Source organism: Podarcis muralis, chromosome 9, assembly GCF_964188315.1.
Source record: "Podarcis muralis chromosome 9, rPodMur119.hap1.1, whole genome shotgun sequence".
Classification (NCBI taxonomy): Eukaryota; Metazoa; Chordata; class Lepidosauria; order Squamata; family Lacertidae; genus Podarcis; species Podarcis muralis.
The window spans coordinates 54,325,786-54,348,836 of NC_135663.1; the positions used below are offsets into that span (position 1 = coordinate 54,325,786).

General features: G+C 46.2%; 1 protein-coding gene across 2 annotated transcripts in view; it reads left to right on the top strand.

Annotated features, from left to right (window-relative positions):
* KIT (KIT proto-oncogene, receptor tyrosine kinase) overlaps positions 1-23,051 on the top strand; it is a 78,214-nt gene that overhangs the window by 12,406 nt on the left and 42,757 nt on the right. Inside the window, exon 2 of one of the 2 annotated variants that reach the window (XM_028744001.2) lies at positions 21,275-21,523. The exons of the other annotated variant lie outside the window; for it this stretch is intronic. Within the exon in view, the coding sequence (XP_028599834.2) occupies positions 21,275-21,523 (249 nt within the window). The remainder of the gene's footprint in view (positions 1-21,274; positions 21,524-23,051) is intronic. 2 annotated transcript variants of the gene reach the window in all.

Here is a 23,051-nt window from a genome sequence, read left to right on the forward strand (position 1 = left end):
ACTCTGTGTAGTACTCAGTTTAGTGAAATCTCAGTTTGCTTCCAACTTTCCCCTCCACCTATATTTCTTTTTTTCCCATCCAAGAGAGGGACATCCTACATTTATTCTGTTCCCCTGTTATTCCTACTGGACAAAAACCCAAGTGTAAACTTCAGATTCATTCTCATCCTCTATTATCCTGGCCTTCCTATTCTGAAAACTGAACTATCTAAACAACTGGAGTTCTCCTGTTTGAAGTATCTAAACAAAAGTCCCATTGTTTTGGCTTGTATTGCCCTTTAATGTGTTGGGGTCAAGCCACATCAAACTGTTTACTTGCCACTCACTTCCTTCAAGTAACTGGCAATGCCTGCCACCATGGACTGTGGTGAATTTGTTGAACCCTTTCTCTCCTCACCTTCCATTTCTTCATCCTTCACCTGGTTAAGGTTGTTTATAGGAATCTACCTTTGACAGTCCAAACGTTGGTCCATATAGGTCCATATTGTTTAAACCACTCTTCCCCAACCTGGTGCCCTCCCAAGTTGTTTTGGACTATAATTCCCATCATCCTAGCCTGCTTGGGTCTGATGCAAGTTGTAGTCCAGAACATGGAACTAAATCCACAAATGAAACTAATAATGACAACAGCTGTAGGGCACCAGGTTGTTGTTGTTGTTTTAAATCGTTTTTATTGATTTTTCCACATTTTTACCAAATCGGCCACATTAAAACAAATTTAATACAAACTTTCCAAAAATTGGTTTCCGACACTCCGTTCTTGATGCGTCTGTTCTTGTTGCTGCATTATTTCCCTAGTTATTTCTAATTAACGTTTCGTTCCTTACAGTTAAATAGCTTTTTGTTGTTTTATTATTCTTAACCATCAGCTATCCACATGCTAATTCCTGCATGTACAATATTTTGACGTTTACAATATCTGCAAGTGAGGTAAATCAAGTAGGGCACCAGGTTCAGGTTGGGAAGACTAGTCTATTAACGGTTGGCAGAAGTCACACCTGGAGTTACCCGGGATAGGGATTGAACTTGTAACTGTGGTGGGCAAAGTATGCACTTTGACAGTGGGCTACACCTCTTCCCCGCTGCTCTGCTGGATAGTTGGGATGCGAGGGCGGACCTGTAGATGCAGGTGGGCTACAAATTCCACCATTCCTGTCTATTGGCTGTGATAGCTGAGGCTGCTGGCAGTTGGGAGTCCTATAACACCTGGAGGGGTGTAGTAGAAAAGGCACTTTGAGGATTGCATCACCACTCCCTTCTTGTCATTCAAGTTCCAAGACTGCCAGTATCCAAGATGCCACACATCAGACTGCAATCTGCTGAAATCAACGAGAACTGACTGGGACTAGCTTTTGAATAGGCATGCATAGTTGCGTGGCGAGTTTCCGCCCCCCACCAAGATAAATAAACACACGAGACACCATAATTCAGGTTAATTGGGCGAATTAGGCCACAACTTTATTGAATTCAGGAATGAGAGGCATTGGCTTAGGCATTGGTCCTATCGACTATCCGGCTCCAGCCCATTTGCTGGAGACACGGGGAAGGGTTAACACTAATCGGGGGAGTCTCCCGCCGAGGCACGTCGACTAGGAGCTCCCCCGGGTCACCGCTCTGGGGCGTGCCTTTGGCCCACACCTCCATAGGCTTCGGACAGGGCCACGCCCCCCGGAGTCCTTTACCGGACCACCCTTCGTCCATTGGGGGGAGGTGATGGCGTTCCTCCCCCCACACACATACTCTTAACCCCTTCTTACCAATGCCTACCGCCAATGCCGAAGAGTTGTGACGAGTTGCTCCGAGGTAGGCGAAAAACCAAAAGGCTGTAAATCGCCAATTGGGAAAAATTCCTACCATGCCCCTTGCGGCGACAGACCGAAGTCCATAGCAAAGTCAGACCTGCCTAAAGCCCAACTAAAGGGAGGGAGGGTGGGAAAACGTGGGGGCTAGCCGGAGAAGAGAGGGCGATCCCCCTCCGCTCCGGCCCTAAATAGGGCAAGCCACGCCCCCCCAGCCAGCCGATTGGCTGGCTGGGAGGCGTGGCCGGTCGGGATTCCCCTGTTCTCGCGGGGGCTGAAACCAGCCCCCGCTCACGTGGGGAAGGGCGTGAAGCCCGCAACCCCACCTCCTGGGGCAGGCCCCGAAGTGGCTTTGTTGGCACCCGTCCCTGTCTTCACCTCCAGGGGTGAAGTCAAACCGCTGGAGAATGACAGCACCTGCAGAGACTGGTAACTCATAACTGTTGCCTCCAGAGTTGTTTTTGATGCATTAGTACCAGGGCGCAAGCCTGGCCATTGTGTATGGAGGTCCTGGGCTGCTTAGATGTCAAGACCTCATCCCCCTACCTCTGCCTTGCTGATGTGGTCCAAAGGAAAGGAAAGCAATATATTTGGCACTAGCTGGGCTGCAGGAGTTGCCAAAAGAAGGCAAACCAGGTACCATCCAACCATCTTAGGGACTCCACTCAATATTTGTGTAGGGCTTACTCCCTAGTCTTTTCCTCTCCCAAAGATGTCCCACAAGGTATGTATAGAATTGGCCTTTTAATTATATCCCTCATCCTTTTGCATCTTACAGTAAAATTATGCCTCTTGTTTTGTGCATGTTCAAAACTGTTAGCTGTTGTTTTATACTGTTACAAATGTGTTGTATGGTTAATAATAATAATAATAAATTTAATTTATATCCTGCCCATCTGGCTGGGTTTCCCCAGCCTCTTTGGGCGGCTTACAACATACACAACATAACAAAACAAAACATCAAACATTTTTTAAAAAATATCCTACACAAGCAATAACTCAATAAAAACCAATAACAATAATAACAAACAATTTACAGTTAGACCCAAATTAAAGTTACCGCCAACCCCAACTAAACATTTAACCAACACCAACCCGACAAAAATGAAAGAGGGGAACCAAAATTAGAACCGTTTAAAACATTTTAGCCAGTTGCCCCAACCCAAGAGTTGTTCCAGCAATGTCCCAGTGGTCTCCCAGGAACCTTTTAGCTGTTCAGGGTGAGTGTGGGCCCTGCCCCCTAGGCCAGGTGGAAACGAGCCTTGCAGCAGGGAGCAGGTTTCTCTTCCAGCACTCAGGCAGCAGCCGTGGTTGGGGGTTTTATGATTGTTTTATTGGTTTTAACATTCTATGGACTGCCCCTAGAGAATGCAGATGGATAGGCAGTATAAAAGTATAACTAATGACTAATAATAATAAATATGAGCCAATATTGTAACTTCTGTATATAAACAGTGTAGTACATTTCCGAGCACAATTCAAAGTGTTGGTGCTGACCTTTAAAGCCCTAAATGGCCTCGGTCCAGTATATCTGAAGGAGCATCTCCACCCCTATCATTCTGCGCGGACACTGAGGTCCAGCACCGAGGGCCTTCTGGCAGTTCCCTTGCTGCGAGAAGCCAAGTTACAGGGAACCAGGCAGAGGGCCTTCTCAGTAGTGGCACCCACCCTGTGGAACGCCCTCCCACCAGATGTCAAAGAGAAGAACAACTACCAGACTTTTAGAAGACATCTGAAGGCAGCCCTCTTTAGGGAAGCTTTTAATGTTTAACAGACTACTGTATTTTAATACATTATTATTCTGGCAACTCTGCTCATTTTGCTAACAGCACTATTGTTGTGGTCTCTCTGTAAAGATATGTATGCTTATGTTTCCCTAATAGGAAGGAGGCTAACAATGGCACTTTGAAGTACACTGTCCAATCTGTGTAAGTGTACCCTGAAAACACATGAGTCAACTGATTACGTATGTGAGAATGACCCCCCCCACACACACATTAATTTTTCATGGTGTGCAAAGAATACTCATGCAAGTCAGTCACGTTACGTGTATAAAAATAATGTAGGACGGAATTGTACAGGTTAACAATGCAGGAGAAGGACATATGTAAACATCATCTTCGGCACCCTGATTGCAATCAGTGGGACTACTTCAGAGTAGATGTGTTTAAGATAGGAATGCCAGTCTTGGGGATGATTATGGCTTACATTTGGGAGGGTTCACAAAGGCAGGTTGTACAGTAGACCTGAAATAATACTCCCGTCTCCTGGCTTATGGTGAATCTTTGTAAACGAACCAATTATACAGAAATAGAAAAGAAAAAGGTTCAAACTTCCTTTTTCTTCACATGCAGGCACAAAGAACATGCCAATCTATCATTCATGGTAGTTTTACTAAAATGATTTTAATAACGTAAAGTGATTATGAACAGTACTGATTATGTTCCGTTGGTAACATAATCAGTTGCACATTTCAAGCTCTGCATTTTACTTAATTAATCAGTGTTACTACTAAGCATCCGGGACCTGCAGAGTGGTGGTTGGACAAGTGTTTACGTCTTTTTTCCTGTTTTCCTCTATCTGAACAATTCTTAGAGCTACCCGACACTGGGAAAATCCCATTAGGCAAATCTCATAGTCACACCTGCAGCTGAGTTTGGGAGACTGGAACTGTGAATAATATATTCTTTTTTTAAAAAAAAAATCTGACTTGATCGGAGAATGGCAAGCTCCCTGTGACTGTCGCTGAAGACTTTAGCTTTCTAGAGTCTAACAGCTCCAAATCTGCTTCATTTTGTGGTTGGCAGCACCAGTGGGATGTTTGATTTTGGAAGCCTGACAAATGAGTTAACGCTCTTTGAAAGGAGAGATAACAAAGGTATTCGGATGTGTTGTGCCTTTTCTTTCCTGTGAGTAGTAGACTTCGCTTGGCAGCGTTCGACTTACCGAGAACGGATGTCCCTCGTGGCATCAAGTGAGCTATTACAAACAAAGACTGGCTGGGAATAAAGAGGAACCAAAACTCATCGGTTCCGATATCTAATGAAGGCTAGAGTGTTTTTCCCCTCTCTTTTTTTTTAAAAAAAAGGAAATAAAAAATTCGTATGAACGACAGCAGAAGCTGAATCATGTTGCTTTGATTTCCTGTACCGTGGAAAGATGACTTCAGAGGAATTTGTTTGGGATAAGGAAGCTGGAATTGGGAAATTTCCTAGAACACATGGGCACAATTGGAATGTTGAAAGAATTCCTGCAAGCACACACACCTTTTGGTTGCTTCCTTCCCATCCTAGCAGAGAGAATCTTTGACACACACAATTCACTTTTCCATGGTTCTGGGTAAAAGTCAAATCTAGTAGAATTTGAACGGACCCTCTTCCACAGGGATGGGGAGAGTCAGGCACAGGGGGGCACAAATGTGGCCCCCACAGGCCTCAGACCACTCCCACTCTTTTCATGCACCCCAACTCACAAGCCCTAATAATTATTGTTCCTGGAGAATGTGTTCTTGAACTCTTGATAATGCCTCTTCATTGGCTGGGTAAACAATAAGAGAGTGGTATAGTGGTACCTCGGGTTAAGTACTTAATTCGTTCCGGAGGTCCGTTCTTAACCTGAAACAGTTCTTAACCTGAAGCACCACTTTAGCTAATGGGGCCTCCAGCTGCCACTGCGCCACCAGAACACGATTTCTGTTCTCATCTTGAAGCAAAGTTCTTAACCCGAGGTAATATTTCTGGGTTAGCGGAGTCTGTAACCTGAAGCGTATGTAACCCGAGGTACCACAGTATGTCAGTGTTTGTCAAAAGTGGTTTCCTGTCCAAAGGTAGCATTAGTATTATAGTTGCTTTGCCCGTTTCTGCCTCTCCCCCCATCTTCAAAATCTCACCTACCTACCAGCCACCTACGTCAAGCGTCGTTATGAGCCAATATTTAAAAATGTGTTACGCAATTAGTAGAAATTATAAAAGGCGTGTTCGTGAGAAATAAGGAGATCCATGATATTCATATGGAGTTGATGCCAGACACTGGGATTTGATTTTTTTTTTTTTAAACTAAAGGATAATTAAAGAAGGCAGGCATTTCCAAATGGTGACTCAGAATCCATGCATTTAATCACAGCAGTTTAGATGGTGGCTTGTCAGGCTACACAGGTGGTGTGTAGTTAACAAAACAAGCAGAGGGATTTTTAAGAAAAGTGCAGTTAGAACTGGATATGGAACAACTGATTGGTTCAAAATTGGGAAAGGAGTACGACAAGGCTGTATATTGTCTCCCTGCTTATTTAACTTATATGCAGAATTCATCATGCGAAAGGCTGGACTGGATGAATCCCAAGCCAAAATTAAGATTGCCAGAAGAAATATCAACAACCTCAGATATGCAGATGACACAACTTTGATGGCAGAGAGTGAGGAGGAGTTAAAGAACCTTTTAATGAGGGTGAAAGAGGAGAGCGCAAAATATGGTTTGAAGCTCAACATCAAAAAAACGAAGATCATGGCCAGTGGGCCCATCACCTCCTGGCAAATAGAAGGGGAAGAAATGGAGGCAGTTAGAGATTTTACATTCTTGGGCTCCATGATGCAGATGGTGAGAGCAGTCATGAAATTAAAAGATGCCTGCTTCTTGGGAGAAGGGCAATGACAAACCTAGACAGCATCTTAAAAAGCAGAGACATCACCTTGCTGACAAAGGTCCGTATAGTTAAAGCTATGGTTTTCCCAGTAGTGATGTATGGAAGTGAGAGCTGGACCATCAAGAAGGCTGATCACCGAAGAATTGATGCTTTTGAATTATGGTGCTGGAGGAGACTCTTGAGAGTCCCATGGACTGCAAGAAGTTCAAACCTATCCATTCTTAAGGAAATCAGTCCTGAGTGCTCACTGGAAGGACAGATCGTGAAGCTGAGGCTCCAATACTTTGGCCACCTCATGAGAAGAGAAGATTCCCTGGAAAAGACCCTGATGTTGGGAAAGATGGAGGGCACAAGGAGAAGGGGATGACAGAGGACGAGATGGTTGGACAGTGTTCTTGAAGCTACCAGCATGAGTCTGACCAAACTGCGAGAGGCAGTGGAAGACAGGAGTGCTTGGCGTGCTCTGGTTCATGGGGTCACGAAGAGTCGGACACGACTAAACAGCAACAAACCTCTTCCACATCAAGGGATTGTGATCAAATAATTAGTGGCTTTTCTTAGAGGCAACTTCTGTGGGGAATTTGGGAACCACTAAAGCATGATGTCCCCACAGTGGACGAACCCATTCAAAACTTATTTTTTTGCTTTGGTTCAGATAATTGTTGCCAAAAGTGGTGGTATTGCTTGACCTTCAGGTTGGTTTTAATTGTCATTTTGTGGGTTCTGGTTGGAACAGAGCGCTTTCCACAGTGGAACCGGGAAGCTCAGAAAGGTCATCGCCATAAACTGTGTGCAAGGCGAGGGTCTACCTGGCTTGGGGACACTCCAAAGTATTGCTAGATCTCCACTACACATACAAACCCTTATCTGCTGCATTAAGACACCTCCAGGTATGTGCAGTGGGGCATTGATGTGGGACATAAGAGCCTGCCATTAGTCCAGCATTCTGTTTTCACAGTGGCTACCCAGATGTTTGTGGGAAGCCATCAGGCAAGAGTTGAACACGAGCACTCTCCCCTTTTGTGATTTCCTGATATTCAGAAGCAGGCTGTAGAGGCAGAGCATAACCACTGTGGCTAGCCTTATCCTTCAGCTTTGTTGTCTAGATCCTAAACAGCCTTGGCCCAGTATACTTGAAGGAGCGTCTCCACCCCAATCATTCATCCCAGACACAGAAGTCCTGCTCCGAGGGCCTTCTGGCAGTTCCCTTACTGCGAGAAGTGAGGTTACAGGGAACCAGGCAGAGGGCCTTCTCAGTGGTGGCGCCCGCCCTATGGAACGCCCTCCCGTCAGATGTCAAGAAAATCAACAACTATCTGACTTTTAGAAGGCATCTGAAGGCATTTTTAATGTGTTTAAAATATTCTCTAGGAAGCTGCTCAGAGGGGCTGGGAAAACCCAGCCAGATGGGCGGGGTATGTATGTATGTATGTATGTATGTATGTATGTATGTTTGTATGTATAAACAAACAAAACAAACAAACTTTTGGGCATGAAAACATAAACCCAGCAATGCTACTGCAGGTTATACTGTTCACTTTAGGCTCCAGGTTGACTGACATTTCCAACAAAGTTCTTGGGAGGCTCCAAGGAGTTCCTCTTAGCCCTAGCTGAGATCACAGCATTAATGTGGGTGCTTTCAAACAGAAAATAAGGAAGGCAATTTGGGGGCTTCCATAAAAAGTGTGGGCTTAGAAAATTCTTTTTACATTTACTGCCTGGTCAAGAAGTTAAATTGCTATCAGTGCTCCAGCTGGCCACATCATCACTATAGAGACAGTCATGTTCCAGGTTTACTTTAGTTTATGCCTAGAAAACAAGCCCCACAATGTATTTATTGTTTAAACTACTGAGTGTGGTGAGATTGCAGATGTTGTGGTGAGATTGGGAGTGAGCCATGAACTGCCTTGTTCATTTCCCAAAATAATGACTTGTCAGTTTCCCAGACTAAAAGAGTGTAGCCTTTGACTACGTGACAGGAGAAAATCCCCGCAAAGAAGATGTCCTCAATAGTTGGCTCAAACAGCGTTTGAATTACGTTTTCCTCAGTTGCACTTCGCAGACAAAGGCTGGATTCTGATCTCTGCTATTTCAGTGAAATTTTAGAGCAATCGGAACCAAAATGGCGCCTACATATTGTGCAACTGGCATGTGGATTGGTGTTCATCCCACTCCTTCGTTGATTATGTAAGAGAGAACTGTTTACAGACAGGTTATTCTCCACATCCACAAATAACCGGAAATATAAACATCCTGAATATGGAATTTTATTTTAAAAGACAAGATTGAAACCGTTTGTTTCTTTTTTCCAAAAAACGTTTAAAATTATTTACAACGGAAAACCATTCAGATATGAAATCCTATTTGAAGGGAATCAGGCATATGGGCCAAAGCAAACATTTTACTGTGTGTTCAAGGACCTTATCAATCAGACTTTCACAACTTGTAACCAGCTAAGCCAGTTGCAACCTACTGTATGACTGTTTTTGTTCTGTGTTGTTTTGCAGTTTCAGATAGGCAGCAAGAACAGGAGGTCTGTCAAGTCCCTGGTGATCTGATGGCATAATTGGGGCCAGATTGCTTTGGGTAACAAGCTGTATGGACTTGCTATAAGTAGTAAGAGTTCTCTCTAAATCGAACATAAAGTTATTAGAAAGTCCTGTCATCACGGCTACTGCTATGTCTGGAAATTGGGGTTGGCAAACTGAGCAATCCCTTACTCCTGCAAAAAATAAAGAAGATCGTAAAGTAATTAGAGGTTGTGTCCAACACTACTCAGACTGTGACTGTTACATAGTTGGAAACCCATTTTGGCCAGCCATTCTGTACTGCAGATTGAAGGGTTCTTGGACTCTGATGTCCACACAGACTCTAAAATGGCTACCTACTTCTGCACTCCCTAAATGTCCATGCAGGTATTAAAGACGTAGGAGGCCCTTTTGAGGCCAGCCACTGTCAACTAGAGTTGAGATATAATATTAACTTTCTTTCACCCTCAGTTTAGTTGTGTAGATTATTTTAATCTGCATGTTTTATTCATTGTTGCATTTTTCTCAAAATGAGATATATTGCAGAGGGAAAAACCCAGAGATAACAAAATAGCAACAGTAGAATAATTATGTAGTTATTGCTATTTTTTTTTCCTTTTTGTAAAGGCTTTATCTAGGAGACTATCGGAATATCTTTAATGAAACTTCAATATCTTGATTAAATTGCTGCCAGCCCTTGAAATAATTAGCATTCATATAACCAAGAAAGCTGCACTTCAGTTGAATTTGGTGTTTTCTAAATGGCTGGTGATTCAAATGGTGCTATGGGGGAGGAAAGCTTTGGGGCTCTCCAGATTTCCTTTCCTTTTATTGATGCTACTTTCTTAAAGAAATCTAGAAAACATCATCTCACACCCTTGTGGCACATTACAATAAACACTTCTTTCAAATAAAAAAAGTAAAGAGATAATGCGCTTTTAGAAAGTGCCTCCAAAGATAAGTTGAGGGCTAGAGTGGGAATGCAAAACCATTAAGCAAATTGTCCTGTAAAGGTTACAGTGAATGAAAAAGTAAGAACTCAACACATTTGAATGATGAATTTTCCATTAGTGTAAGTTTTGATCTGTTTTAATTGTTGCAACTTAATTATTTTATGTTTTGCATATGTAAATGTACAGTGTTTGGGAAGGAAATTAAGAGGGGGAACAATTAGTTGATTAGCAGTTTTATTCATCTGGAACAAAACTGAGTATATTCCAGAAAGTAGCATTAATTTTGTAGGTTTATATGAAATCAAAAATTTCCACGTGTTCTCAGTAGGCGACATTTTGATTGAGCAAAATGCATGGGGGGTCGTGCTGCAAAAACCCACTACAATACTCAGATAGAAATTGTCAACGGGGCCAAAATGGGGACTCTGAGAAACAAGAGAGATGCAAGTTTGGGAGTACCTGAGGTTTGCAGAAGTAGGTTTTTTTTTGGTGGGTGGGGACAAATGGGGAAATCCTCCCTCCCCCCTCTGTCTGGGGTGGAAAAATCAAGAGAGTTTAGCATATTCATTCAGGTCAATTGGAGAGGGTAAAAACAGGTGTATATGTGTGGATGTGGGTACTTTGGTCTCCTTGAGCTTTTTTAAGTATCCTGTCTGGAAGGAACCCAGAACAGGAACATTCCTGCCAGAAGGTGAGGCTCCACTGCAACCTTTTGTTGCAGATCTAGCATGGATTGTCTAGTCAATAAATATGGCCCTGAAATCAATCTAACTCACATTTTGATTCAAAGCTTCATCTTTACTTCCAATTCATGAGCTCTAGCCAAATATAGATCTACTTTTGCGTTTTCTTTCACATCCTGTTACCTGTTACTGCTTACGTATATCCGTTTTTGACACGAATACCCTCAAGGCGACTTTCAAACTAATCATAATAAAAATAGTAAATTCAGTATCAACACTAAACATCAGTAAAAACCGCAAAATAAAACCAGCGGACGAAGCAGCTAAAAGCAGTTTTAAACCAATACTATTAAAAGCGCAAGCAAACCTTCCGCACGCCACATTTAATTGAGTTGTGTCCACTACAAGTTGTTGTCTATAATGAGCATAAAGTTGAGCACATTAAATTTTCTCACTTCACTGTAAGCTCCTCTCAGTAGGGGCAGATAGAAGAATCCTCAGCCAAATATAGCGGCCGCAATGTTCAAGTTATGTCATGGGTGTGGGAAGGCTTGTTGAACCAATTCGGCATCCATTTTTGTTATTCTATCCCTTGGCTAAATAACTGCCAATTCTTGTACCTTTTCTATTCCTCCAGGTTTGCTATAGGGTTGGTTTCCCCCCTCCCCACTCCGAATATGCAGTACATGAGGATTGAAAGACATTTGAGTGCTTTGTGTGCCTTTTGTGACCACATTTATATAAACATATATGCGTGCACTGAATTAAAATCGCTAACAGGGCTATGGAAGTCTTCTCTGTCTACAGCTGAGGACTTTCTGGTGCAAGTGAAAAATGATCCTGGCTTGGCCATGGCAGCTCTCACATCACAGACACTGGCACACAACCTCAGCTGCATTTCGGTGGAGTCGGTTCTCCCATTCACCTACCTCCTGTCCTTTTTATTCTGGGTGCTTTGTGTCCCTTATGTAGCAACGTGGCCATACTCGCCCTCTTTCGGCCTGCCCCTTCGACCTCCTTGCTTTGGTGGCTGCATTAAAACTCCCTCATGGACCACATCTCATCCACCATGCCCTGGGAGAATGATTTTTTCATCATAGGAACACTAGAAACTGGCATAGGTCCATCTAACTCCATATTGCCTGTCACTGACTGGCAAAAGCGGCTCTCCATGGCTTTAGGCAGGGAACCCTTTCCAGACTTTCTTGGTGATGCCATGAATTGAACGTGGGACGTTCTGCGTACAAATTTGATGCTCTTCCACTGAGTTACAGCTCTTCCAACAAACACTGTAAGGGATGTCTCCTGCAAGAACCATCACATTTATTTTACTTAAATTTTTTTTAAAAAAAACCTTGTACTTTCTGAGGTAAACCTTGATTCTCCCAGCTACCCTCCTCAGGCCCTTTGCATTTTGGCTTGTTGCTTTTCAGAGTTTTTAAAGATAAAAGGATTAATGTTAAAAGAGAGAAGGAGATTATCATTATCACATTATCTCCACAGATGGTGCAAACAACCCATTTGGTAAACAACAGAGTCACTGTTAATCCTGTCTCTCTATCTTCCCCCAGTTTTAAGACTTTCCAAAGAAACCACTATTGATCTGAAAACCTTTGGGATATTTAGCTCAGGAACTGTAACTGAAGGATGATTGACCTGTTTTTATTAAGCCTTGCTAGGCTATGGTGTCAGTTGTGTTTAATTGTGGCAACAAAGTGCTTTGTTCTGCAGGGAGACCTTGGGGAGGTACATATCTGCCACTGTAAACAACGAGTAGGTATTGTGGTCATTGTTGTTTTCCCCCTGGTGTTGCGAATCCAAGCAGGAACAACAGGGACCTGAACTTTCTGTAGCCCCTCATTGACTCGAATGAGAAATGCAGGTGATAATCGCCTCTGATAACATTGTTCTTGGTTAGCCATGTGCAAAATGCACCACAGGTGTCAGTTGTGGAGCAGAGGATGACAGCAGTCAAGTCACGGGGAGCTCAAAAGCTTGGCTGAAAGACATCCGTGTAGCTGAGCAGCTTCCGTGCTATTTTATAATGTTGGTGTGAGCAGTGAAGTGAAGTACTTTTGTGGTATCCCACCCCTCCCCAATCTGGGGGAAGCTTAGGCTGTGTCTTGCTGGGTCTCCCCATTGTAGGGCAGGGCTATAGGGGTGATTTGCCTTCCCACATGAAGCAGGCCAGCGGCCTTTGAGGAACTGTTGTGTTCCCTTTGCTTGTGTGGGCCTGACAGAGCTGCTTGCCGTGAAGATGGGATACAGCCCTGAATTTTGAGCTACCCAGCTTTAGGGTTTCATGGTTGATGGAGGACTAATAGGAGACCTAACAAAAGGACTGGCTTTGCCTTACTTACTTGCCTGTTCTGTGTAGTCTTAAAAGAACTCGGGCAAAATCAAAAAGTGTCACCGGATTAGAAACTGTGCAGCAGTTTTGGGGAAGCCCTGACCCACAAGTCCAGTCTGGCCCAGCAGGGCTCCTAATTTGGCCCATAAGGCATTGCCCCAAAGTTTTGGCCACCTTCCCTGCACCTGATGCCATATATGATGCCAGGTGTGCGGCAGGTAAAGTTGTGGCTGCAAAGGTACAATCAGGAGTGTGCAAACAGGGCTTGCATTGGGTGTCTTTTAAATTTGACACTCAACACAAGCTCTGTTGAAAGTGAGGGTTGACCTGCAAACTCCACTTCTTCTTTTTTACCTGCCCTGACCACCTGTCAAAGTGGCCCACAGGAGTGGGGGGAGGTCAGCATCCGCTCTCCACCCCTGCTCTACAGCAAGAAATCTCAATGTTGATTAAAAAGGGAATTTTGTTCCTGATATCCAGCGTGCTGTTTTTCAATAGTGAAGTGCTATTTAATATAGTAAATGCTCCTATCGCAGTTCTGAGGTACTGCAGCAGCCAAAGCTGCAATCCCACAGCAAGAGCTGGTACCACCGATGGTTCTTCAGGATAGTTAACTCCCTGTTGTCTAAGGATGCACATTCCCATGGGCAAGGAGCTGATGTCACCAGTATCAGTTGGGGTAGTAAATGGCTCTTGAGATCATGGAACAATGTGATGAGGCCATCAGCAAACTATTGTGGTGAGTGCCCTGATGACAATTACTTTTCTTATTCAATCACATTGTGTTCTCTTCCTTTTTGGCATTGGAGGTCCATAAGTGGAAGATTCCTCTATGTGGTCTGTATGGCTACAGGCATTTACTGTATATGCACTCAAGTTCTGCTGGTTTCCGTACAGTTTTTAAGCCCCATGTGGGATTGCGGCCCTATTACTCCCTATTACTCCTCTTCACTGCACTGCACTGCACTCAGAGCCAGTGTGATGCAGTGGTTAAGAGCGGTAGATTCGTAATCTGGGGAACCAGGTTCACGTCTCCGCTCTTCCACATGCAGCTGCTGGGTGACCTTGGGCTAGTCACACTTCTCTGAAGTCTCTCAGCTTCACTCACCTCACAGAGTGTTTGTTGTAGGGGAGGAAGGGAAAAGAGAATGTTAGCCGCTTTGAGACTCCTTCGGGTAGTGATAAAGCGGGATATCAAATCCAAACTCTTCTTCTATATTGCCATGGTTTAATAATTACACTGCATTTTCATTCGAAGATACCATTCCTCTGCCCAGGTTGCATATTGTCTGTATCATAGCAGATGTGCAATATGTTTATTGGTGATCCTGTGCCGCATTTTCTAGTCTTCATCATATTGTGGGGTGTGCTTGTTTCTCTTGAGTCATCTGGAGGACTTTTCACCTCTACAGCCATCTTTCTCTATTGGGCCAGTACTTGGTTTTGCATTTTGGGGGCTGTTGGAACAGGAGCATTGTGTGTGATCGGTCCTGCTGGGCTGGGGGTTAGAAATGTTTGGGTCCTTCTATGTCCAAGGCCAAGCTTATATTTGAGCTAGGGCTGGACTGCTTTCACCCTGTTTTGAACTTTGGCTCCCAAACTGGGCATAATCACCCTACCTCTAAAACAAGGTGGCCGATGAAGGGGGAAAGCAAAGTGATTCATCTGGGAGGGGGTGTTTATTAAAGTGAATAACCCCAAGTTGAATGGCCACCCATTGAATGTGCAGCGGTTTGCCTGTAACATCGAAAGCAGGAGAGCTGACAGACACTTGTCAGGTCACTTGCATGTCTTTGTTCAGCTTGGTGGGTCAGACATTGTGTTCCAATGAACGCAAGTGTGATTTGTGCCATTTTGAAGGTCCGTAGCTCTGTGGTACAGCATCTGTCTTTCGACATTAGTGAGCTAGATGGACCACTGGTCTGACTCAGTATAAGGAGGCTTCCTATGTTCCCCATGATGTGCGGTGTGTGTTTCTTTTAATACCACAAAGTGGTTTTTGTTGCTGTCTCTTCTTGGGAATCATAAATGGGCACATGATGAACTGCAAATGCTGCTCTCGGTCCTGTGACTTTGTACAGTAGTGCCCCGCAAGACGAATGCCTCGCAAGACAAAAAACTCGCTAGACGAAAGGTTTTTTCGTCCGCGATTTGCCTCGCAAGACGAATTCCCCTATGGGCTTGCTTCGCAAGACGAAAGCCCATAGGGAAATCTCCGGGGACCTCTTTTAAATGCTAGCGGTGGGGAGCAAAGCCTTTCCCCCCCCCTCCGGCCTTCAGAAGAGGTCCAGGAAGGCTGGCGGGGGCCAAAAGGCTTTGCTCCCCAGGGCCAGCATTTTAAAAGCAGTCCGGGATAGCAGGGAAGCGCTTCCTGCTATCCCGGACGGCTTTTGAAGGCAGGAGAGATCCGCGAAGCCTGGGCGCGCTGCGCGCAGGCTTCGGCATGCCGGCAAGTCTCCGCCAGCAGCGGCAGAGCTGCCGCTGCTGGCAGAGAGATCCGCGAAGCCTGGGCGCGCTGCGCGCAGGCTTCGGGATGCCGGCAAGTCTCCGCCAGCAGCGGCAGAGCTGCCGCTGCTGGCAGAGAGATCCGCGAAGCCTGGGCGCGCTGCGCACAGGCTTCGGCATGCCGGCAAGTCTCCGCCAGCAGCGGCAGAGCTGCCGCTGCTGGCAGAGAGATCCGCGAAGCCTGGGCGCGCTGCGCACAGGCTTCGGGATGCCGGCAAGTCTCCGCCAGCAGCGGCAGAGCTGCCGCTGCTGGCAGAGAGATCCGCGAAGCCTGGGCGCGCTGCGCACAGGCTTCGGGATGCCGGCAAGTCTCCGCCAGCAGCGGCAGAGCTGCCGCTGCTGGCAGAGAGATCCGCGAAGCCTGGGCGCGCTGCGCACAGGCTTCGGGATGCCGGCAAGTCTCCGCCAGCAGCGGCAGAGCTGCCGCTGCTGGCAGAGAGATCCGCGAAGCCTGGGCGCGCTGCGCACAGGCTTCGGGATGCCGGCAAGTCTCCGCCAGCAGCGGCAGAGCTGCCGCTGCTGGCAGAGAGATCCGCGAAGCCTGGGCGCGCTGCGCACAGGCTTCGGGATGCCGGCAAGTCTCCGCCAGCAGCGGCAGAGCTGCCGCTGCTGGCAGAGAGATCCGCGAAGCCTGGGCGCGCTGCGCACAGGCTTCGGGATGCCGGCAAGTCTCCGCCAGCAGCGGCAGAGCTGCCGCTGCTGGCAGAGAGATCCGCGAAGCCTGGGCGCGCTGCGCACAGGCTTCGGGATGCCGGCAAGTCTCCGCCAGCAGCGGCAGAGCTGCCGCTGCTGGCAGAGAGATCCGCTGGGAAGGAATCCCTTGGACCCCCGCGGGACTTCAAAAGAGCTTCGGGAAGTCCAGCGGGGGGCCAAGGGATTCCCCCCCCAGCCGCCCGCATTTAAAAGCATTCCGGGCAAAGCAGCGAAGTGCGCTGCTTTCCCCGGAGTGCTTTTAAACGTGGGCGGCTGGGAAGGAATCCCTTGGACCCCCGCCGGACTTCAAAAGAGCTTCGGGAAGTCCAGCGGGGGGCCAAGGGATTCCCTCCCAGCCGCCCGCCTTTAGAAGCGCTCGGGGGAACACCTGCCCCCGCCGCCCCACTTCGGAAAGCTGTTCCGAAGTGGGGCGGGCAGGCGGGGACACCCGCCCCCGCCGCCCCACTTCGGAAAGCTGTTCCGAAGTGGGGGGGGGCGGTAACACCCGGCCCCGCCGCCCCACTTCGGAAAGCTGTTCCGAAGTGGGGCGGGAACACCCGGCCCCGCCGCCCCACTTCGGAAAGCTGTTCCGAAGTGGGGCGGGAACACCCGGCCCCGCCGCCCCACTTCGGAAAGCTGTTCCGAAGTGGGGCGGGGGGGGCGGGGACACCTGGCCCCGCCGCCCCACTTCGGAAAGCTGTTCCGAAGTGGGGAGGGGGGGCGGGAACACCTGGCCCCGCCGCCCCACTTCGGAAAACTGTTCCGAAGTGGGGGGGGGGGCGGGAACACCCGGCCCCGCCGCCCCACTTCGGAAAGCTGTTCCGAAGTGGGGCGGGAACACCCGGCCCCGCCGCCCCACTTCGGAAAGCTGTTCCGAAGTGGGGCGGGGGGGCGGGGACACCTGGCCCCGCCGCCCCACTTCGGAAAGCTGTTCCGAAGTGGGGCGGGGGGGCGGGGACACCTGGCCCCGCCGCCCCACTTCGGAAAGCTGTTCCGAAGTGGGGCGGGGGGCGGGGACACCTGGCCCCGCCGCCCCACTTCGGAAAGCTGTTCCGAAGTGGGGAGGGGGGGCGGGAACACCTGGCCCCGCCGCCCCACTTCGGAAAACTGTTCCGAAGTGGGGCGGGGGGGGCGGGACACCTGCCCCATCCGCCCCACTTCGGAAAGCTGTTCCGAAGTGGGGCGGGGGGCGGGAACACCTTCTGAAGGCGGGCAGGGGGCGAAAGTCTTTGTCCCCCCTGCCTGCCTTCCCAGGGGCTTTTAAATCGCCCCGGACAGCGGAGAAGTCCTCCGCTGTCCGGAGCGATTTTAAAATGCCGCTCGCCAGCATTTTAAGATAGCCCCGCACAGCGGAGAAGTCCTCCGCTGTCCCAGGGTTTTTTAAAATGCTGGGGGTGGGAAGAAAAGCCCTTGTCCCCCCCCCCCCCCAGCCTTCAGAAGAGGTCCGGGGACAGACTGTCCCCGGACCTGGTCTGAAGGTGGTTTCCCTAGGAACGCATTAATTGATTTTCAATGCATTCCTATGGGAAACCGTGCATCGCAAGACGAAAAAACCGCAAGACGAAGAGAATTGCGGAACGAATTAATTTCGTCTTGCGAGGCACCACTGTATTCATTCTTGTCAGGGGGACGTATGCTGGGCACCTTGTTAGAGGTGTATGGTGGCTTAGAAGAGAAGATTCATTGTAAGCCAAACAGAAGCCTTTGATTGTATGACTTGGAAATTACATGGCTGCACAGAGTGAAAGAAAGCTATTGTTCCCTATGGGATGCCAAAGCAAGCAAATAAAAGGAACGCATGCATGGACATAAAAGCAAATATGTGTATTTTTTTGGAGGGGGGGGTTTAAAAATGTTTTAGTGTGTGCATGTGCTTCTGTTAAACTTTCTCCAAAGAATAAAAGAGTTTAAAATGAATATAGAAATAATAAGAGTGATACATACTTTCCCATCTTTCGTGTCACATATATATAGCGCTCCCTTAAAAACTTGGCACTCAAACATTTCAGCTCCCGAATGCCGAAAGCCCAGAAGTAAGTGTTCTGGTTTTCGAACGTTTTTCGGAACCTGAACGTCCAATGCGGTTCATCGGCTATTGTTTACAGAGCGCCTGCACCAATCGGAAGCCGTGCCTTGTTTTCGAACATTTCGGAAGTTGAACGGGCTTCCAGAACGGATTGCGTTCGAGAACCAAGGTTCCACTGTAGTTGTTGTTGAAGTTGCCTATGGAAAAAGGCTGGTTGTTGTTGTTTAGTCGTTTAGCCGTGTCTGACTCTTCGTGACCCCATGGACCAGAGCACACCAGGCACCCCTGTCCTCCACCGCCTCCCGCAGCTTGGTCAAAATCATGCTGGTAGCCTCGAGAACACTGTCCAACCATCTCGTCCTCTGTCGTCCCCTTCTCCTTGTGCCCTCAATCTTTCCCAACATCAGGGTCTTTTCCAGGGAGTCTTCTCTTCTCATGAGGTATTGGCGCCTCAGCTTCACGATCTGTCCTTCATGTGAGCACTCAGGACTGATTTCCTTAAGAATGGATAGGTTTGATCTTCTTGCAGTCCATGGGGACTCTCAAGAGTCTCCTCCAGCACCATAATTCAAAAGCATCAATTCTTCGGCAATCAGCCTTCTTTATGGTCCAGCTCTCAGCCTCTCTAAATATTAGGGAGAGATTGCAATACCAGGCGCTCCCCAAGATCTGCCATTGGTTCATAACACACACACCCCATTGTAGCTATGGTAATGGAGCTATTCCACATGTGTTATTGAGTGTATTTACTTGGCTCCATGAACTTTATGACTCAGCAAAAATTTAAAACCTAGTCCTATCCAACATGCTACTCAGTATACCACACTTAAGGTCAAAATATGTTGCATGCTTAATTACAGCCATGGAGGTGGGGGTTTTTTGGGGGGAGGGGGTTCGAAACACACAGGGAGAGGTGGTTTTCCCCTTTACTCCCTAACCAAAATCCTCCAAAGTCACCCCATTGGGGTGCCAGTAGGAATATTTTGGGGGAGTGGGGTTGGGGTTGGGTTGAGGACAGAAGAGGGAAGAAGTCTTACCATCCCTGCATGCTGTTATTTTTGTCACAATCCCTCCCTCCCCAAGCAACTGTAATTGATTTAAGGAAAAAATAGAGACATAGCAGCATGCTACACGTTAAGTGTAACACGTAGTTTGGCCCCCCAATCTTTGTTGATTGGGAGGGGTCTCTATTGATTGGGTTGATTAGAGAATCTGACCTTCTCTCTTCCTTATCATCTGCATTTAAGTACCTTTGGATTTCTCACTAGCTGAAGTGTTTATCTGACACCCTCTTAATCCATTGTACTTCTAAGAGCTGCTAAAGTTGCTGGTTAAATAAATTTGGTACTGCCCTTTAATCCATGCAAACTTCATTTGCAGGCTGAGCCGATGGCATTGTCCCTAATGCTGATAAAAACCAATTTTTCCCAATAATTAATTAATTGAATTGTTCTTACCGTCGGTATCAAATGAGCACACTGTAAGCCAAATGGGGCTACACTGGTTTTGTTTGTTTGTTAAACTTTGTGGGCATCTACAAATCATAAGCAAACGCTAATACATAAGCTGTCAGATTTAAACTATCTCTTGAAAAGAAAAGAAAAGAAAAGAAAAGAATTCCCATAGCATCCCCTTCTAGGGAACATACACTGTTTGTGTGGCTTAACTGTGATAAGACATACACCTTTAGCTGAACTCAGGTACCTGAACTTAGACCTCCCCAAGATGGCCAGAATTAATTTAACTCCCTTTGATTCAGAGCTGTAGCTTAGTAGGAGAGCGTATGCTTTGAATTCGAAAGGTACCCGGTTCAATCGCTGACCTCTCTGGGTAGGGCAAGGAAAAAGAGCCACACAGCATCAGAGAGGATATCTTACAGATGTTCTCTTCCTGTGCAAATGCCAGAAGAGGAAGCTGGAAAGCTAGATTTCTTCCTCCTTTGTTAGCATGTAGGCATAATCCGAAGGTAAAACCTTGAGGGACACATACCACTCTTCCATATTCAGATAAAGAAAGACTGGATGAAAGAACAATAATTTGGATGTCTTTATAGATAAGTCCTCTTAATTGTACATAAGACTAGCAAGGCTTAATAAAAGGTCAGTTTTCCTTCAGATTCACATCATACATTTAAAACACATTGCTTCCCCCCAAAGAATTCTGGGAATTGTAGTTTGTTAAAGGTGCTGAGTATTGTCACTCTTAGGTGCAAAGTACAGTTCCCAGGGTTATTTATGGGATGCCATGTGCTTTAAATATATGGTGCTGATGTGACTAAATCTGTTGGAGCTCATAATTGTTTATTTTTCTGGATTTTTAACAACCTGGCCTTGAAGGAGGAGCTGGAGAAAAAAATCAAGCTATACTAAAAGTCCTTCCTCACCTTCACAGTGAAGGTGGGAAGGCACTTTCTAAAACATTTCAGTGTAAGGGAGAGATTCTCATTATTTTGTGGCAAGGGAGATACCGTCCAGATGAAGCAGCGGACGATAAGTTTCTTTTCAGTTTTTTAAACCAACAGCAGATTTTTCTGCAGCTTTAACTTTTGGCAAGATTGTTCAGCCGAGCAACATTCATCTTCATTAGTAAACAGATGCACAGTGGGAATAACTACATCGTGAAAAAAGATCATTACCACAGACCTGAATGGAAAAGAAGATGGCTGCCCCCATGGGCAGCCCATGATGGCAGCCATCTTTTCCTTTTTCAGCATAATGTCCGGAGTAATGGTACTATGTTGTGATGTAACCTCGGGGCATCTGTTTGCTAATGAAGACTCATGCTGAAATTTTTGCCTTGTCCGAAAAGATTTAATCCCACCCCAAAATAAGATACTTCCTTTCCACACCTGATATATCAGGGACTGTCTTCATGCTGCCCCCACCCCCCACCCGCCGTGGGAGCACCAAAAACAGCCTGGTTTAGCAGCCAAGAAATTTCAGTCATCAGCCATGAGGTACTACTTGAATTGTGTTTTGAAAAGAAGTTAAACTACAAATCAAACTGACGTAGGCTTGTGCAACATGATTTTTTTTTTTTTTAAAGACCAATGAAAGGAAATATACGAAACACTAAATGCTAAATTTTATTTTTGGCAGGTGGTACCAGACCTTCTATTATTCCAGCAGTTCCCACTTTGGTTGTGAATAGTGGACAAGAGCTAAAGCTGTTGTGTAGTGATGGTGGCACTGTGACCTGGGATTTTCGGAGTTCGGACCCATCAGGAAAGCCCCTCATTTCAAAAACGGAGGAGTTACACATAAGTAAAGCAGAAGCAAGCCACACAGGAACATATACATGTACAAACACAGAGAGATCGAACAACTCAATTTATGTTTTTGTTAAAGGTAAATATTATTGTTTTCCCCCCCTCCTCCTTACCTGAAAACTTGGTTTGTACTTCCATTTATATTGATCACATTGGTGCTTTTGATGGGATGTTTTCACACCCTAAGAAACCAGTGTATCGGATGAACCCTTCAGATACCTGCTGCACCACAAGGTTGTCTGAACAAATGCTTAGGTGTGTACCAGTTAAACTATCACTGAAACTTAGGTGTAGGCTACTTGCTATCCATTATTCTAGGACAGGGCAGTCTTAATCTAAGACCACATTACCCTCAAACAAGAAGCATCCCAGAGATGGATGTGGCATAAAACCTTTGTTTGTCTTTCTGGGAACTTAGGGCCATGTCAAAGGGCATATTGAAATGAGCCTATTAGGTTGCAATCCTAAACACTCTTTTTAGGGAGCATGTCCCATTGAACATGGTAGGATTTCTGAGCAAATGTGCTTGGGATTGTGGTGCATGTATACTAAATTCAGGGCATCTGCCTATCACAGGCTTCCCCCTCCTATGAAACAAGGGCATTCCTCCCCTCCACACACACACAAAATAACCCTCCCACATTTTTACATTAAAAAATGTAGACTTTTTGCTCTTGAGGCCTGCAAACAGACATGCTCAATAGATAGACAATTTGAATTGTTGTGCTTCCTGGCAACCAGATGGGTGGCTGGATCTATTCCAGCAGGGAAAAAGTGAGCTCAGATACTGGTTGGGAGCAGTTGGATCAGTTTTAGTTCCATCCTGCTCCACAGTTTCGTTTATGCTTGTTTGCTTATGACATTTGTATGCTGCCCTGTAACATAAAGTTCTCTTGATGACCGACAGTAAATAAGTAATGAAACAATGAAAATGCAAAATAAGTCAAGAAAATCAAAAGCTTAACAGCAAAGCAAAAACTCACCCCACCTGCTAAGTCAAAACACACATTTAAAAACAGAGAGGAACAGACAACATGAGGTGAATCAAAAAGTCTTCACCTGCTGTCTGAAAGATAGTGACTGGCCCTGGGAAGGCTGTTCCACAACCAGGGTACCACCACCAAAAAAGCTGTCTCCCCGGTAGTTATCCAACTCTCTTCATTCAGCGCAAATGCTGAGATCTGGGCCTCAAAAGTGGATTGTATGGTTTAGGTAGGTATGTATGTTCATAGGTACATAGTGGTGGAAAAGAAGAGTAGATGTAGTTCAACTAACCATGTAGCCACCTGTATCAGGACTGGACAGTGAAGATCCACCTAGAGGCCAAGTTGTGGTCCTCAGCATGTTTCTGAACTGCAACTTCCAGCAGCCTCAGTCAACATGGCTCATAGTAAGGGAGCTTGTCTAGCAACATCTGGAGGGCCACAGCTTAGCCATCCCTGAGCTGTAGGATCAGAGAACTTACTTGTAGTATCACCTACCACAAGTAAATTATTGTATCCTGCAGTTGGGGGCCAGAGTCCTTTGTATCTCTCTTCATTATTCATTCCTGATCATGTGGCTGCTGCTGTGTCTCCTCTCTTTCAGGATAATCAGGTTTTTTCTCA